Here is a 19,561-nt window from a genome sequence, read left to right as displayed (position 1 = left end):
AGGTCTCTTTGAGATTTTGTCCAGCAGTGGAATGGTGTGTTGTTCTTAACATGGAGTCTGGAAATCTGGACTAAGGTCTATGGCATGAGCAAATCAGTTCACCTCTCTGAATCCCCTGTCCCTCCTCTCAGGTGGTGGGGGTATAACAATGCTATGCATATCATTTTGTTTGCCGTGCCCCGCATAAGCACATTCATTATGGATGCAGGAGCCCATTGCAAACTATAAAGTGCTAAACAGATATTGACTATTAAGGATTTATGATTTAAGCTGCAAAGATACAGTCTCAGGAAACTGGCCCATTTTGTATAGTGTTACAAGATGCCTTACAGGTTGGGTCAGATAAGCTTCTAGTAACAAATCCAACTGCTAATAGGATTAATGTCTTTTTAAAGAAATCTTCTTGCATTACTGCCATAAAATCTGAAGTTCCCATATTAGTCACTGTTTTGAGTAAAAGCATTTAGGAATTCTGTTAAAATGTAGAATCTGAATGTTTAAATTCCCTTAAGGATTTTAAAATAAATATTTTAAAAATTATAAATAGAAAAAAGAGAATACCTAATTTTAGAAGAGAACATGTTTAGAAGCAGAACAGGAAAACCAGAAACGATAAAGAAAAGAAAAATATATTTCATTAAACACATTTTAAATAACCGACAAAAGTCAAGAAAAGAAAATAGACTAAAAAATAAAACTTTTCCACATATATGATAAGTATAAAGAGGCAATAAATAGAAAATAATACAAATCTTTATCAGACAAAGAAAAATGTATCTCTTTTCACTAGTAATCAGAGAAATATAAACTAAAACATTAATGAAACAATTTTTAAAACACATATTAGATTAAAAAATTTTAAATATCCACATAAAATACCAAATGTTAGTGAAGATCTGGGGAAATGAATACTCTCATATGCTGCTGATAGAATAATAAATTGTTTAATTTGGAATAAGCAACATCAGTATCTATTAGTATCCAAAATATACATATCTTTTCATTTAGCAAATGGGCTTTTGGTTGCTTTGCTTTAAAAAATGTAAATACTAATATGTAAGGATCAACTATATTATAGTTATGTTTAATTCAAAATATTTGTGGTGAAAAAATTGGAGAGGAAATTCATTATTTTTCATAAATAAGAGAATGGTTGAGTAAATTATGGTATGGTACCATGAAATATCATGTCATTATTTTTACATATTGTAAAGTGAAAAATGCAACTTCCAGATTGACATCCATAGTATGACCCTTCTTTAGTAAAACAAATTAATACATAAATTAATCTCCATAGATTTCAGCGTATTTTATAGAGTAAAAAGAGTGAAGAAATATGTTAAACTGATAACAAATAGATAGGTGATGATGATGATGATGATGATGATGATGATGATAGATAGATAAGTAGATAGATAGGTAGAGAGATAGATAAGTAGATAGATAGATAGATAGATAGATAGATAGATAGATAGATAGATAGATTTGAGATCTTAGTGCTTGAATTTGTCCTTTGGGGGATTGCCCTAAAACACCAGCTCTTATGCCTTTGGAATGCATAATAATCAGTTGTTAGGAAACAATTAAAAAGTGCAGATTCCTGTTAATACCCTGGATATTTTTATTTAATAGGTCAAGAACTTAGGTAATCTTGAGTAATTCCCTCACTGAAACATGGGTTTCTAAAGTAGAGAATCAAACCTATTTTTTTCTTTCTACAACCCTTCCCCTAACTTACACATACATTTCTAAATTTCTTTTTGGTTTCCTTAAAGAAAGGTAGACCTGAGTTCCAAATGAAGAAATGAACATTGTAAAAGGATTTTAAAAGAGAGACTGAAATGTGTCATAAACACATAGATGGGAAATGTATAGGACAAAAACAGTATCTAAGTCAAGAGAAATATGTGAAAACATTCTAGGGAACATAACAGATCCTTTACCTGGGACTCATTGACTGTAAGTAATTTTTAAATCTGGTTTAGGCAGAAGATGAGAATTTTTGAGGCTGCAGGGATGTCTTATGAACCTAAGGTAGGAAGTGCAGCCAAGTCTACCGAGGACTCTGAATAGGAACAGGAAATGCCATGAGGAGCACGTTACTCTTTCTGTCTCCACTGGACTGTTCATTGCTCGCCTCTGTGTCTCATTGCTTATTTGGTTCATTCTTTCACTCTCTTTCTCTGCTGAAGTTTTTTCTCTGCTTGTCCATACACAGGCATCAAGTGTGGCCACCCTGGTTCTGGCTATACAACATTTCTCAGATGATGTTTCTAATGCAGATGAGCAGCAGCTTTAAGCCCTTATTTTAACTTCTCAGGCAAAAAGACATGTTAGCATCACTCTTGTTGATGGATTGGATTCCAGTGGGTCAAGTGCTCCTGGTACCAGCTAACTGTGGCAGTGGAGGGATAGAGTCACATGGAACAAGCTAGTTGCAGGCTGCCACGGCTCAGGTGCACCCAGTCTTCAGAGAAGAGGAGTGAAGGTGGAGCACTTTCCCCAAAACATGTGCACTTCCTCCCATCTCTGTCAGAGACTAGGAGGCCGGAGGGAGTAACCAAATTCTTGGGTTCAGCCTGTGGTAAAGTCCTCTGTACTTTATGTCCTTGGGTTCCATGAGCTATGATGCATATTTATACTATAGATCCCTTTTGTGATTAAGGTAATTTAAGTGGATTTCTATTGTGTGCACACAACCTGAGTGAGTAGTTTATCTGGATAGTTCGTCCAACATCTAACAAGGTCCTACAGGAGTTGACTCAAGTTGACTCAAGTCTGCAACACATTTTTTTCTTTCTACAACCCTTCCCCTAACTTATACATACATTTCTAAATTTCTTAACTTGGAGTCTGGATTAAGGTAATTAAAAAGGGTAAAGCATGCATTTTCATGCTTTTGCTCGAATGCTCCCAGGTCTCCAGGGGCTAGAAATTTCTTATTGTTTTAAAGTTTTGTGGGGGTTTTTTGGCTTTTTTTTTTTTGCATTCCTTATTGGTGGCTGTGGCGAAATGAGTCCTAAAGAAGTGGGATCTAATAAAACAGAGTTTCACCTCCACCCTTTACAGCTGAGAAAAGTGAGCCCGGGAAGGAGACGAGAGTCCCTAGAGTCACAAGATGAATGAGTCACTGGTCATTGGAAGCCCTGTGTATGCTGCTTCCTTGTTCAAGTTAAGTATAGGGCTCCTCCCTTCAATCTCTGTGCCCCCTTCCATCTTCCCATCACTTACCTCTCCACTCCAGAAATAATAATAAAAATAGCAACAGCAACAGCAGTGATAACAAGAGCTAACAACATGTGTTCAGTGCCCACAGTGTATGGGAACATAAGTTCTTCACACACATTATTACACACACACACACACACACACACACACACACACACACACACACACACATCTAATAGATGAGGAAGCTGATTATTAAAGTTTCAAGTAACAAATAGTGTCAAATAGTAAGGAGGAGGTTCTTTTTATATTTTGTTAATCCTCACAGAGGATAGTTTACCTCTTTAATTTTTAGAGAGAATGGAAGAAGGGGAGAGGTAGGAGAGAGAGGATTCATCATTCAGTCTCACAAATCCTAAGCCGAGGCCAGGGGTCGAACCTGCAACCCAGGTACATGCCTTTACTAGGAATCAAACTCGTGACACTTCCGTGGGCAGGATGATGCTCTAACCACTAAGAAACACTGATCTCCCTGCTAAAAGTCCTCAGTGTATTCTGTATTTTTTCTCAGGACCCTGAGATGGTTGGTGATTATCTGTTCTTTTGTGGTATGCAGGTGTCTTCCCAGCAGAATGAAGCACATTGCGAGAACTGTACTCACTAATGTTTGACTTAAGCCAGAAAGCACATGAGTGACTTGCAGGTATCAAATTAGATATTCTATTAAAACAAAGATTTCTCAAAAACCAGTAACTAGACATTTGATTTGGAGGCTTCACATTTCATACCTTTACCAAATGACAAAAGTAAAAGTTTGAAACACTATAATTCCCTACTGTGGCTGAGCAGAATGTATCCGGTCTTTTATTGTCCTGGTATGTATTTTCATGCTTTTGCTCAAATGCTCAGAGTTTTTACCAGGACAGTCTCTCTGCCCCTGACTTGATAGCCAGACAGAAAGGATTTGAAACCATCAAAGGGAGGTTACTGGTCACTGTTAATATTTTTGTGATTTAAATTAGTTCATGAAGGAAAACACTCAGTTACTCATTCAAAAAAGGAAATAAACAAAAACAATCAAAGCAAAGCTCTTCTAGTCCTCACTTTCTAGCTCAAAGTAGCTCCATTCATTTAACCTTTCATTTTTATGTCCTGTTTTCTAATTCTTTAAATACATATTGCTTTTCTCTTACTTCTCATCAAACACTTAATAATTCAAAATGTGTAGCACTGAACACCAGATAAAAAGCCAATATTAGCCCTAACCGGTTTGGCTTGGTGGATAGAGCATTGGCCTGTGAACTGAAGGGTCCCAGGTTCAATTCCGGTCAAGGGCATGTACCTTGGTTGCAGGCACATCCCCAGTAGGAGGTGTGTAGGTGGCAACTAACCAATGTTTCTCTCCCACTGATGTTTCTATCCCTCTCTCTTCCTCTCTGTAAAAAAAATCAATAAAAAATAAATATTTTTAAAAAGGCAATATTAGACCTAATATGTGTTGAGTGACTGAAACAGAGCAGGAATAAGGTCTCTTTCCATTAGGCATGTTCCAATGCTTCCACATCTGCCTCACTAATACTTGGCCAGAGTTTACTCTGCTGACAGCTAGAATTCATTCTCCTATGGTGATGTTTAACGTCATCGCCGGCTACGGTGCTACTTCGGAAAGGGTTTGTGCTAAGCAAATAATGTATATACAGTAGAATTGCATTTTGTGAAAAGCCAGGAGCTCAGCCTGTCACCAACCCACTTTATGATCTGGGTCAAGCTCCCTGTATCTTAGTTTCCTCCTCTCTAGATGAAGACTGAAGTTTGAGACTGGATGGTTTCAACAGTTCAACAGAGTTAACAAGGTGACACAAGTATCATTGCTCATCATGTCTAAAAAGCTTATTCTACTGTCAGGCTTTTGAAAATATACAACAAATACAGTTAGATATTCCTTCGGGGTTGCTTCATGATTCAGTTTGATGAATTCTAAACAAAGGAGTAAAACATTTTCTAGAAAGATGCTATAGAAATCTGACACTTGGAGGAGCTGTGGAGTTATCCTATATAATAAAGAGCCAATATGCAAATGGTCATCATGCCCTCACACCATCATGCCATAACAGCTCAGACACTCAACTCTGGGGAGAGAGGAATGGGGACCAGCCAGGCACAAATGAGCTCACAAGAGAGGAATGGGGACCAGCCAGGCTGCGGCCCAGGAGAGGAACATGCCGAACTCCCACAGTCCCTTGCTGCTGTGGCCAGCCCAGGCAAAGCCAGCCTGGGTCCTGGGTACCTGTGGCCGGCCAGAGGGAGGGAAGCCCAGGTCCTGGTGCCTGTGACCAGCTGGAGGAGGGAATCCTGGGTCCTGGGTGCAGGCGAGGCAGAAGTGGTTAGGGGAGATCAGGCCAGCGAGGGAGAAGTTAGGGGCAATAAGGCAGGCAGAGGGATTAAGGGTGATCAGGCAGGCAGGCGAGTGGTTAGGAGCCAGATTGCGAGAGGCAATTGGACATCCCCCGAGGGGTCCTGGATTGGAGAGGGTGCAGGCCAGGCTGAGGGACCCCTCCTCCTCTTCCTCCCCCATACATGAATTTCATGCACCAAGCCTCTAGCACAGCAGTTCTCAACCTGTGGGTATTGACCCCTTTGGGGGTTGAATGACCCTTTCACAAGGGTTGCCTAAGACCATAGGAAAACACATATATAATTACATATTGTTTTTGTGATTAATCACTATGCTTTAATTATGTTCAATTTGTAATAATGAAATTGGGGGTCACCACAACATGAGGAACTGTATTAAAGGGTTGTGGCATTAGAAAGGCTAAGAACCACTGCTCTAGTAGGTAATAGTCAGCTAATACTATTTCAAAATATGTTGTTATGTCATTTATAAAACTGACTTTTTAAAAAGGAAGATTTTAAATGGTTATAAGGTACACAGAGATGGTAAGGGAGAGGAAGAGGTCATAAACTGTGAACTTACCATCACCAATGAGAAGGGTTTGCATTACTCAGGGATCTAGGGATTAGCAGGGCAGCCTATGAGGGGCTTCAGGCATAAGGGAAATGTAAAGCTCTTAAAAACCATGTTCTGATTAAGAATGTGCTTGCATGGAAAACATAAAGCTCCTAGTGAAGACTAAATTGGAGTCCACCTTGGGAGAACATTTAGTCACAAAGGAAAATAGCGTGTTTTACAGCATGAAGGACACATTGAAATACTGAATTAAAAGAGCTCAAATAAAAAGGGTTTGGAGGCAGATGAATGCATGTGGCACTGCCATATTCCATTTCCAACTGTCCCAACCAGGGACTTTTGGGAAATATGGACATGGCATAAGTAGGGATTTCCCTCTCTTCAACTGAGATCACGAGCCCTGAAGGGAGATATACCTGAAGCTGCTGTGGCCATCTTTGCCACTGTATGGAGAGTCTCTGTCTGAGTGTAAAGACCACATATTGTATAACATTATTTCTTAAACCATGATTTACAGAAAAATGACCACATGCTTGAGGGTTAGGACAATATCAAATTATTATAAAAAGTTCGTAAATGCCTACTCTTGAGTTCGGTAGTACTTGTTGAATCACACACAAATAACGAATGGTTTGCAGACTAGCCCCAGTCCGCAGACCATACTTTGAGTAGCATTCTGGTAAGGCAGGGTGAAGAGATAAAGAGAAACAGATTCCTATTCATTGTTTGAATACTGTATCTGGATCTATCTAAATACAAACAACCCTAAAATGGCTTAAGTGAGTTGCTTAATTCAGCTCAAGTTGGGTTTCTGTCACTACAGACTTGACGCAGTCTTTATTAAAACACACAGCTAGGATGCTGCCAATCATTCTTTCTAAAACCATGGCTGGCATCATTAATCCATCACAGCATTCTTTCCCAAATATTCAGACACAGCATCAAAATTCTTCTAAATATAGTGCTCAATGCAGTCTTTAGCCGATAATCGGAGTTTCCAAAGTCATTTAAACCTACCTAGTATTCCTGAAGCCCTCCTCCTGAGGTCTTACACTTAGTAAATCCTTGCTTTTTTCTTTGTTTTGGCATATGTTTAACAAAGCAGTCCTCACTGTCAATGCAAATTTCATGTACTTTGCTTCTCATATAGCCAGAAAGTAAATAGAATCCAACTGTGAATTCAGTTCTTACCTGTCGCAAATCATACACAGTTAAGACAATGGAGATAACAGACAAGATGATGATGGCGACAGAGTATTCTATGTAACCTTGAGACATCCACAAAGTCAAGGTAAAGGCTTGGAACACATAAAATGGATTTAAAACCTGCAGGTACAAAAATAACAATTAAGTCACTTATAGTTAAGATGATGTCATTTCTTTATAGAGTTGTATTTCCCATTTTTTATAGCATCCAACAACATCTATTATTTCAGAATGCACTTAGAACTCCATTAATTTCGGTGGAGGCAATGTCAAGAACATAGAATGTAATAAGGTGGAAACAAATTATTTTAAGCACTCAAAGGCATGGCCACAAATTGATCATTCTTATTATTTTGAATTTTCAAAAATACATTACCAATATCAAAATTCAACAATTTTCATTTTTAAACATATTTACCCATAGTGGTGGAGAAACTGGATTTAGTCTCATTTTTAAACAAACTTCATTTTGAACATTTTTCCTGCAGGGTTTTTTTCCCCCCACGTTATCACATGCTATAGATTTAGTCAAACGGTGCAGTGAAAGTTAAAGATTCTAATTTAACCCGGACATTTTAAAATAACCTACTCTTATGTTACAGATCTTAGAAAGATCCTCTGAGAGCCAGTCAAGTCAGCATAGGCCTTCCCTTGAACAGGAGAAGCAGTGAAGAAAAAGATCTTAACCAAGTCTGCAGTAAAAACCAGGGGCAGATTGCATTGCCAGCCCCAAAGCTAGATATCTATGCAGGTATATTTTAGTAATACATTCAACTACATTTCCTGCTGATTTCTCTATTAATGATAGTAGCAGAGCAACCTGATGGGGCGGTGCTAGAGATGGTCACATGACACACACAAGTAGTGAGAATTAAAGAGCCCATCTGAGCAAAGCAAGGATTCTTTTCTTGGTGAAGCACTCTTTATGATGATTATAAATTAGATGAAATACCTAAAACCAGTGCCATTCTTCCTTCCCTCTATTTTCCATAGTTCTCTAATATGTTAATTACACTTCTACTTTAGTCCTAAAAATGAACTGATATCTGGTTAAGAAGTGAATAGGCTGTACCTTAAGAGTTTCTTAAACCCTTAGGTATATTTTGTACATTAAAAAAGCTTTTGTTCCTTAATGGTTCTTATTATTTCTATTGCACAATGACTTTTTTGTTTACAAATTATAGCTTTTCTGGTTGCTTGGCATAAAATGTTCTAATTGTATATTATGCATTAATGATAATATGATTTCCAGTTTATACAAACTCAGTAGAAAATTTGTTAGATACTTCTTGTTAAATACTATCATAATTAATGTAGTTCTCTTATTCAATATTGTTTTGAAACCAAATGTGAGAAAAACAGTTTTACCTGCTTTTTTTTCTATTAAAGGCCTGGTAAATAGGTGCCAGAAAAATACTAGCACTTCTTTCAAAATAGATCAATTGACACCTGGGAGAGTGTTTGGCAATTTGAAAATGTACTTGAATAAGAAGTTTAAGAAGCAGCTTGCTTTTCCAGAGTGGCAGAGTCTGTGTATACGTGGGGACATGGGGTAAATGGGAAATCTCTGTACTTTCCACTTCATTTTGCTGTGAACCTAAGGCAGGGGTGGGCAACCCCTGGCACGCGTGCCAAATATGGCACGCCTGTAACTTTTGCTGGCACGCGAAACCCTCTCTTATAATCTTCTATTTACAATTTTTTTCTTAATATCGACTTTTTTATTTTTCAGATAAATTCAGTGTAGGTGCATCTTAGATAAATAAATAATTTTACATAACAAGTTATCTTAAAGACCATAGACATGGATTGACAAGAGAGGGGAAGAGCAATTTCTATGCCTCTGCCTTAACTCTCCCTGCCTTCCTAGATATGACCAGTGTTTTGGTTTCATCCACATACGTTTGTGAACCTTTGTTCTCAGTGATGAATTTTGTTAAGTCTCCTAATAGGAGTAGCCTGACAGATGAAAGTAGTAGCTCGTGCATATCTCTGAAGGTCACGAAATATAAACCTGATGTAAAATCTCTGTCATCAGTGATGCAGCAGCAAAAGTCCCACTGATAATATCAAATGAAGTCATAAAGTTTTCTGTCGGACTATCAGTGTACATGTATACATTAAAAATAAATGTATTTTTCATCATCATATACTGTGTTTTTGTCGCTCGAATGAATTTTATTATTTCTTCAAGGTTCTTCACATACGTACACCTTAAGAGATATCAAGTAGGCGTAACATGTTCTCAAAAAATTAGGGCTGGCATGCAGAAGACTTTTGAGTCAGAGATTTTGCTGGTTTTGGCACGCACTCACATAAAGGTTGCCCACGCCTGACCTAAGGTGAAGAGTCTAATAAAAATTTATTTTATAAAAGATATGACCATGATCAAAAATAAAATTACCATCGTTGTGGATTAGAAATAGACTAGAAACATGCAATTGAGTGAGGACTAATGTGATCAGCCTACTGAGTTCCAGACAAGGACAGAAGAGGGATAGACAGAAGCTCAGTTGTAATGGGAGTAAGATAGAAAGTGTCCCATAAGTGGCAGGGGACAAAACCCAAGCTTGCAGAGCAAAACATGGGTAGCAAAACCCAAGAGCAGAGGTTGAGAAAAGTCATAACAAGCAGTGGTTCACCAGCGGAGAGAGAAGTAGGACAGAACAGAGCTCATGGTGCAATTGTGAACTTGTCCAAGCCCCAACCTGGCTCAGCACCTTCAGCTCACAGGGTGCAGACCCAAACCTCCAGTATAGGCCCTATTTCTGAACTGGGGACCTGAGGGGACCAGTAAGAGGCAAAACGCAGAGCCACTAAAGAGGGAGAGTGAGTACAGGAAGACAGACAAAAATGAAGGAGGAGGGGAAATCCCACTTGAGTTGAATTTACCAAAAAGGTAAAATAACTTCAAAGCACACGAAGAAAATACTCTAAAAAACAAACAAAAAATATGCCAACAAAGGAAGAAGTCATTCTCATAAAATGGAAATAGCAGAGCAATATTTTTTTAAAAAGACCAAAATAGTATGTCTAAAATTCTCAAAAACATCATAGCAATCTAAGCATTGCTACCCGCCCCCCATAATCACTATAAAAATTTTAAGAAAACAAACAGGAGATTATGAAACAGGATTCTTCCCTCAGACTGGGAAGAGATGTTTTAAAATAGATTTGAATTTAAAACAAGTGATTATTGAAAGGGTCCGATCAGAAATCCTGGAACAACAATATATATTTTTAAAAATAGGAAACCTCAATAGGTAAGAAAGGCATAGACTAAAGGCAATGGGGTAATAACAAAAAGAATCTGCATGAAAATAGACTTTGTTCACATCAAAGTACCTGTGTGTTGCTTAAGATTCCCCTGAGTAGTAGAAAATAAAAAATAAAGGATGGGATAAGAAGAGAGAGTTGAATGTTTGGCAAGACAGCCAAAGTAAGTTGTAAAGAAAAGAAGAGAAGAGAAGAGAAGAGAAGAGAAGAGAAGAGAAGAGAAGAGAAGAGAAGAGAAGAGAAGAGAAGAGAAGAGAAGAGAAGAGAAAAGGTTTATTGTGATGGTTCATTTTATGTGTAACTTGGCTAAGCTATAGTGCTCAGACCCTAGACCAGATGTTGCTGTGAAGGTATTTTGCAGATGTGATTAACCGTTACAATCAGTTGATTTTAAGTATGTGAGATTGCCCTTGATAATATGGGTTAAAAACCTTAAGAGCAAAAACTGAGATTTCCCAGAGGAGAAGGAATTCTGCCTTAAGATTGTAATATAGAAATCCTCCTGAGTTTCCAGCCTACTGGTTGCCCTACACATTTCAGAGGCAAGACAGTGACATCAACTCTTCTCTCAACTTCCAGACTGCCTCCTGCCCTACAGATTTCAGGTTTGCAAGCCTCCACAATTGTAAACCAACTCCTTCAAAAACATTCACATCTATATATTTAAAAAAAGTAAAGGATGAGAGTTCTTTTGTTTGTTTTTCCAAAAAGAAAGCAAAAGTTAGTTACCTGTTTAATAAGCAGCTTCCATATGGGTTGAATTTCCACCTCAATGGCATTGGGCCCACACACAAGTCTCCTGTAGGAGATTGATTGGTCATCAATTAGCGTCGTACTTCCAAACTCATGAATAAGTGAATACAGGCCAAAATGAGCAGAAGTTACTTCTCTATCTTTTTTGGGGATCTTGTGCTTTCAATTACAAATGAATGTGTAAATCCTAAAATACTAGTGTATTTTTAAAATAAAAGTCAATGCATGATGAGCAAAGCTGTTTTCCTGGGTTAAAAAATATCTTAAGTACAGTAAAGCTCAAGAGCCAAATGAAATTAGAAAGTTATTTTGAGTTGATTTTTAAAATAAATTGATTATAAAAAGCAGGTAAGCACACACACACACACACACACACACACACACACACACAAATAAACAAAACAACCCCCCCCCCCCCACACACACACAAACACCACAGACATGAAGATGTTCCTGGAATTTGCAGGCATTCTAGATTACTCTTGATGTTAGGGATCATGTCTGTCTTACCTTGTTCTCTCCAGCACCTAGCACAGGCCCTTAGTGTATGAACTCAAAAAAATACATGAATGAATGAGCCACAAACGAAGATCATATATGGTCTTCATGGCTAACAGCTTGCAAATCCAAACATATGTACATTACAAGAAGCCCTCGTGTTTGTACAGCATTTTATAATTTATAAAGCTTTTACAAAAGATTCTCCCATTTGATCCTCACAATAGTCCAGAGGAAAGGGCTAATATCCCCATTTTTTCAAAGGGAGAAACCATGGAGAGTGCATGTTTTGTCAAAGGTGCATAAATATAACATAAATAATGGCAGTGTGACTTTTGGGCAGAGATGACAGTTCAGAAACCGCAGTTAGCCTTTTTTTTTTTTTTAGATATTTTATTGATTTATGACAGAGAGGAAGGGAGAAGGATAGAGAGTTAGAAACATCGATGAGAGAGAAACATCGATCAGCTGCCGCCTGCACACTTCCCACTGGGGATGTGCCCGCAACCAAGGTACATGCTCTTGGCCGGAATCGAACCTGGGACCCTTCAGTCCGTAGGCTGATGCTCCATCCACTATGAAGTAGCAATGAAAATAATTTTATGGCTCGGTCACAACATGAGGAACTGTATTTAAAGGGCCAGAAGGTTGAGAACCACTGAAGTCTAAGAGGAAGTAAGCCCAGATTTGTCTTACTTGTAAGTCTTGTTGCTCCAAGTAAAATTATTACTTGCAATGGCCAGAGAGGACTCAATCCAAGGCCTTCTGGCTCTGTGCCATGAAAACACTGAGATTCAGAGATGTTGGGAAGCAGAGAGATAGAACTGCACGTGCTGCTGTTTGAATTCACAAGTCCCTAAACCTCACACTGGAAAGAGACTATAGCTGAAGTCATTTTGGTGCTAAGGATTTTTTTTCCAGGATTCATGGAAATAACCTGTTTTAGTCCAAGGATCAGAACTCCTCGGGATGCTGAACTTGGTCTTCTCTCTGCTTAGAATGCCTTCTCCACATTCTTCACTTTGTAAAAGCCTTCCCAGCCTTTGAGAGCCAAATCTGGCAATAGAGCCTAGTGGCTGAAAATTTTGAGATATAACAGACCTGGGTTTGAATCCAGCTAAGCCTTTGTACTTGCTTCCTGCACATGAAATCAGTTTTCTCCACATCTTTGCATGGCTCACTTTCTCATTTCATTCAGGTTTCTGTTCAGATAACACCTCCTTATTGGAGCCTTCCCTAATAATTCTTGTTAAAACAGCTACCCCAACCCCCAGTCAGATTCTCTATATCTCCTCAACCTATCTCATTTTTCTTTAAAGTGCATTTGATCATCTAAAATTACATCTTACTTTTTTACATATTAATAAGTATGCAAACTATAGATTGTATATCCACTGCAATATAGCTTCTAGAGGACACTGACTGATCCTGAATGCATAAAATAGGGTGGAATACATATTCTGCATTCAAGAATGTTTTGTTGAATGAATGACTAGGTGAATGAGAGGTGAGCCTTGATTCCCTATGGGTGAAATGGGTTTGATAATACAGGCCTAATAAAATTGCTATCAATAACAGGTGAAATAAATACATAAAGCATTTAGCATAAGTGCCTAGGACATGACCAATTGAAGTCTTCCCTACTCCAAACAAGCCTTTTTTTCTTAATAATAACATCTACTTCCTTGAATTGTTGTTACATATAGTTACACGCCTTTCCCTTAAATTTCCTAAACACTCTTTAATGGCATGGATAGAGCTTTTCAACTCTGTTTTTCCAGCATCTAGGAGCAGTGTTCTCTGAATGTTGGACTTAATCAGTGAGGACCTCTGTGACCCATGTCTAGAATACTCTCCCCTAGTAGGGCTAAAAACCCAGTTTGCAGAACTACAGCAGCACACAGGCTGGGGAAAGTCAATTCAGAGAGGAACAGGCCCAGGGCCCGATGCACTTCCGCTTTCCCTATGTGGTGAGATGGTCTCTGATGTTACTAGTAAGAGAGAGAAGCTTAGCAACCATGAGGACTGAGATCCAGAGGATTAAACTTGCTGAAGATTATCCTCTTTAGGGCTTATCTGGGCCATGTTGGAATGCCCCTTGCTGCTTCATCTTTTCCAGTATCTCTTGCCAAAAATATTGTGTGTTTAGGGATTGTGTGCTCATCTCAGTCTCAGCACAAGCCAAACAGAACTTTCAGGGACAATGACCAATGGCTGAGCAAAGGAACATGAGGCTTGAAGCTGGGTCCCCCGAGGAAAATTCCAAGGAACAAAGCAGATTATATGCCCTGACTTTAAAATCTGATGAGCTGGCAGGGAAAGGAGGCCAGAGAATTATTCCAGGTGGCCTTGCAATACTAAATAGGCTGAATGCAACTAAGTAGACTTGCCTAATATTCAGAACTAGTCATTATAGGAATAGTTGGTTTGGAGATAGAAGATCCCTCTCCAAAAGAGATTGAAGAATTTTAACAGGGAAGTTATGGAGAGATTTTCTGCACCAGCTGTAAGCTAGACTTCCTACAATCATAAGATATTAGTAAATCTACTAGAGTATTTATTTATGAAAATCAAAAATGTAAATAAATAGAAATAATTTCTTTTGGAGATGGTCTGTGTTTTTTTAAATTTGATCATGCATACATCCATTCATTCATTTATCAGTTTATTAACCAAACTAGAGGCCTGGTGCAAGAAATTTATGCGCTCGGGGGCAGGGGGTTCCCTCAGCCTGGCCTGCACCCTCTCGCAATTCGGGAGCCCTTGGGGGATGTCCACCAGTTGGACATCCTTAGCGCTGCTGTGGAGGTGGGAGAGGCTCCTACCATCATCACTATGCTCGCCAGCCGTGAGCCTGGCTTCTGGCTGAGCGGAGTTCCCCTGTGGAAGCATACTGACCACCAGGGGCAGTTCTTGCATTCAGCATCTGCCCCCTGGTGGTCAGTGTGTGTCATAACAATTGGTCATTCAGTCGATTTGCATATTAGCCTTTTATTATATAGGATAATTGCTGAGAATATGTTGTGTGCTAGACACTTTAGGTTCCACTTGATGAAGACTAGAGTGGTCCTGACCAGAGAAGGACTGTGTTAGAATTACTAGTGAGCTTTTTTCAAGCTACATATGACTGCTCTGCTTGCATTTTGATAAGCCACCAATAGAGTGGGAGACTTGTAGTTTTCCAAGCAGTTAATGCCATGCCATGACACACTCTGTGAACTCTGGAGGTTTTAGGAAGCAGATTTATAGAGTTTTTAAAAATTCCCACGCATGAGGGTCTGGAAAGCAGAAGACCAGGAGGGCAAGGGGTGGAGGTGGGGGCTGAGAAAACCCAGGCAGGATCTTCCCAGGGTGACCCAAGCCTTGGGCTTACTGGTGTCACCATAGTCCTTTGCTCTGAACAAGGCACTGAGGTTAAATGATTTTATATCTTGAATGGACTCATACCCATAGAACCAAGGATGTGACAAATACAATTTATCTAAAAGAGAATGTGGATCTCAATGGCTCATTCAATTTGTACTAAATACCCTATGAAAACTATAATATTTTAAGTAATTTATTAACTTCTAACTAAATGTTAAACATTGCCTCTCTCCTCTACTCCAACCAACGCTTCCTTCCTAAGCATGAGTGTCTATAATTGGAATGTTTTCTAGGAACAGAGCTTGTGAAGGGGATAAAAGTCATGGTATAAAAGCATGATTTCTGTTCTGACTTTTGCTACCCACAAGACCTGAGGAGTAAAAGAGTAGGGTCTCAAAGCAGCCCTAATCCCTTTATCTCTCCTGCCTCCCTCTTGATTCTTCTTTCTCTCTGTTTCAATAATCTCTCTTCTCCTGGAAAGCTTCCACCAGCTTGGGGATGAGCATTAATAGAATTGCTTTCCTCTGGTACTAACAGGCATGCCTTTTTGCTCAATGGTGTGACAAATGTTGAAAATTAAGTTTGGCCCTGCAGAACCACTGAGCCTAAGGTAAGCATCTCTTTTTCACTCCACATTCAGGGATGTCACACCATTGGATGGAAATCAGCCATGGTGAGAGTAGTTCCATTACAGAAATTGGCAAACTCTACCCATCAAAGCTTTTTTTCCTTCAGAGTGCTGGGTTACCAAGAAGGTAAATTGTTTGGAGCTAATGCCATTAGGAGGTGTCTGCTATCTCCACTGCCAGAAAGTTCCCCTTGTCTTTTTAGGAGATTAAACAAAGGAGGCAAGAGGAGGCATGGGCTGAGTAAAGAGAAAATGAAGAGATGCTCAATTTAAAAACTGTCCTAATAGGAAGACTATGAGATGGATGGGGAGTGAGTAGACTTGGTCTTCCCATAGGGCCCTGTTTCCATGAGATAAGAGAATTAACTCAAGTGTACATGAACCTGTTGAGGACCAATTCCAAGAAAACTTGCGTTGAGTTCATGAATGAGTGAAGCTAGGAGCATAAAACCTCCTGGAATAATCTTGCTTTCATTCTGATGCCCTTTGACAAATTCTCTCCATGGTAAAGGTATCTCTTTTCATGCCCTGATTTACTTTTTGCTACTTAAAAGTGAGAACTATGTAAATCTGTGTATTTTCTCTCCTTTCTTGGCTCCTTGGAAGGCTAAATAAGAGACTAAATTTAGACTGTGGATTTTCATCATCCGAGATTTTTGGGTATTTCCCTTCCTTTATTTCTCATATCATGCCCTTACTTTTCATGCAAGCAAGCCCAAGGAAATTGATATCACTCAACCAGTCAGATTTATTTTTTAAAAGGTTAGTTTTACACTAAAAAATGAAGGAAAAAATAGGGATAAAATGTTCCATATTCTATTTATTGCCATTACCCTCCAAAGAGATAAGCCCATAAAATAAAATTTGCCTATATGTTTATAAGTAGATTATCTCCTCAATTCTTTGTATTTGGAAAACTGTACTCTGTCTTGTTTATTAGATTGTCAAGTTCTTTATTGTGTGGAGCAGATTTAAATTTAATTATGTATGATGTTTATCAAAGCCTGGGCTTGATAAATAAGGACATGTGAGGTGGCTGCACTGATGGAAATCTTTCCTGCAGAAATGGTTTTCTCTACAATATATCTACATTTATCAACTAGATTTCCTAAATGCCCTAGATCAATCTTTTAAAGTCTTGTGCTTAATGCTATTAAATCAATATGTTTTAATGAGTTTGAAAACTTTTTGTACTCAATATATTAAGCATTGCATCTGAAATGTCATGTAATGATACCATTTCAAAGGCATTTTGCAATGTTGTCATAGTCTAGATGCTTGCTTCATTTTTTCATAGTGTTCAATTAAAGAGAAAACTTACAAACAATAGATGAGCAATTCTCAGACTTGGGGTGCATAAGAATTATGAGGGTGCCTGATAAATAAGCAGTTTCTTCTCTTATCACTACTTCTACCTTCTACCTACTAAATCAGAATTGTGGGAGTGGAGTTCAAGGACCTGTATTTTAAGCACCAAATGTCTTCTTAGCTTTAGAATTAGTGTTTCTGCCTGACCACAAAAAAGGTCAGGCAGATAATGTCCCTAAAAGTGGGCAAGAAATGAAGCTGCTTATTAAAATTTGGGGGAAGGCTTGCAGTGGTTTTCTTGCAGATTCACCAGGATTTTCCACTTCGGTTTATAGATGAGGAAAGTGAGGATTCTAGAGCACAGTGAGTTAATGCATAGCATAAGCATTTCCTATGCTACTGCCATTATTCTTAACCTATGTGCTACTAGAGATATCATTCTCACAATCGTACAACTATTCTTTTTCTCTAGTCAGTAAATGTCCCTGGGATGATGACTAAGTCTTATTTGTTTTGACATCCCTAGTGTCTTGCAAACTGCCTGGCATATTAGAGGCATTTTGTTAATAGATCCATGAATGCATTCATGTATTCATTCATTCATTCCACAAATATCTGTCGAGCTCCTATCATGAATCAGGCACTGTCCCAGGTGCTGCAAATACAGTAGTGAATGACATAACCAACTGAACAAACAAAATCCTCATCTCCAAGGGCTGTTCTTTAAAGTAAAATGCAATCATAATACTGTCTTTGTCTCTCTAATGATGGGAGGATTAAGAAGCTGATGTTTATGAAATGTCTCAAAACGTTTTTGAGAAAAAAATTAAAAAGACAACACAGAGAAAACTATTGTACAATCCTGAAAGAAAGGATCAAATGTTATTGGATTGCATGGTTCTTTTAGTCTTTTCTTTTTAATAAGTTTGCCCATGATGTGAACAATTTAGAATATCTCTTCTGATACCAGCAAATGAGCTGGGATTATATGAAGTTGATGAAGCATTATGCCAACAATTCACTGAGCACACGCCATTTGATATTACAATTTCTGCTGGCAGCATTCTCTCAGGGGGTACTGCAAACCTTACCTGACCTCCCGCTCTTCATGGGTCAGACCCAGGCCGAACATATGATGGATGTCATAGCAGGAGTGGCTGTCTTCCAGCAACCTAGGATGCGGTCAGGACAGGAACCACACTTCAGTTCATGGCATGCAACAAATCACTGTTCTTCCCTTATATCCTGATGCAGAACCAAGAAGTCAGACTTACCCCACTTTCTGAAATCTCTTCTCCAAGTTGTCCCAAACATACCTAATTTTCTGCACTTGGATACATCGTAGCTGAAATGACAAATGTGATAGGAAATATGTCATTCACAAAGTCAAGCTTGTCAGGGAAGGGGAGGCTTGTTTAATGAAGGTCCCCACACAGCCCTCCCTTTTGTTAATGGATAGCTATAATTCCCAATCCAGCCGTGGGGTATTCAAACCTTCATCTAATAAACACTTACATCACTTATTTTGGCAAAAACTTGCCATAACAATGCAGTCTTAAAATCACTTACTTTTAATTCTGGTTTCAATATGGCATGGTTTATGACAGAGTGGCGGTCAGCTACAAGGGGCTCTTCCGGGTTCTTGCTTATAGGAAACTTCAGTGTGGATAAGTAGAGGTAGATCACTTTCTTCCTGATATATCTTTGAAATTCATCCTAGATATGACAACCCAGCCTGTGAAATTCTCAACTGTTATTCAGTAAGGCACTCAATCAACCAAATCCCTGCCAAGTGCCAGACCAGTGTTTCCCAAAGTTTGGACCACAGACAAGAGCATCAACATTATCTTGGAAGTTGCTAGAAATGCAAATTTTCAGTCCCACCCAAAACCTACTGAATCAGAACTTCTGGTGTTAAGGCCAACAGTCTGTGTTTTAAAGAGCCCTCTAAGTGATTCTGACTTGCACTAAAATTTGAGAACCACTGTGCTGGAGAATAAAGAGAAAAATAGACTTTTCAGGAAAACTTTCTATTCAGAAAATAGTTTCTGGCTACCTCAAAATCCCATCTACATGTTTAAATGTCTAATTTCCCTCAGAATACATACTTTTGAAAGATTGAACGATCATTCCCTTGTTATGTTTCTAAGAGCTGTAACACTGGCAGCCACTGTTCATGTAATTGCTAAGAGCATTGCCAACTATCCTGACATGGTAGAAATTTCCCCAGTCTGACATGCAAGAAATGGCCGTCATTCCTGGGTTAAAATAAGAGATGTCAAATAGATTGCAAAGGTGGTTTTGCCATCTCCTATTTTGGGACAGGAAAATTCTTTAAATGAAGAAAGCTCTTCCCTCTGAAGTGCTAGCCAGTCATTGGTTGTGCC

General features: G+C 38.7%; 1 protein-coding gene across 8 annotated transcripts in view; it reads right to left on the bottom strand.

Annotated features, from left to right (window-relative positions):
• Window positions 1-19,561, bottom strand: part of ATP13A5 (ATPase 13A5) — a 103,542-nt gene that overhangs the window by 72,431 nt on the left and 11,550 nt on the right. For 7 of the 8 annotated variants that reach the window (XR_002828211.1, XR_002828213.1, XR_002828215.1 and 4 more), the window contains exons 3-7: window positions 18,744-18,890; window positions 18,449-18,519; window positions 18,266-18,346; window positions 11,351-11,420; window positions 7,331-7,465 (exon numbers count right to left, since the gene is read on the bottom strand). Coding sequence is in view for 2 of the 8 variants with exons in the window: in XM_006084915.3 (XP_006084977.1) it covers window positions 7,331-7,465; window positions 11,351-11,420; window positions 18,266-18,346; window positions 18,449-18,519; window positions 18,744-18,890 (504 nt within the window). In the remaining 6 variants the exon portion in view is untranslated. The remainder of the gene's footprint in view (window positions 1-7,330; window positions 7,466-11,350; window positions 11,421-18,265; window positions 18,347-18,448; window positions 18,520-18,743; window positions 18,891-19,561) is intronic. The other variant, XR_002828216.1, reaches the window with a different exon arrangement.

The sequence above is a fragment of the Myotis lucifugus genome, unplaced genomic scaffold (assembly GCF_000147115.1).
Source record: "Myotis lucifugus unplaced genomic scaffold, Myoluc2.0 scaffold_14, whole genome shotgun sequence".
In the NCBI taxonomy this organism is placed as follows: domain Eukaryota; kingdom Metazoa; phylum Chordata; class Mammalia; order Chiroptera; family Vespertilionidae; genus Myotis; species Myotis lucifugus.
The sequence above is the reverse complement of the archived record's forward strand: the minus strand, read 5'-3'. Positions and strand labels throughout refer to the sequence as shown.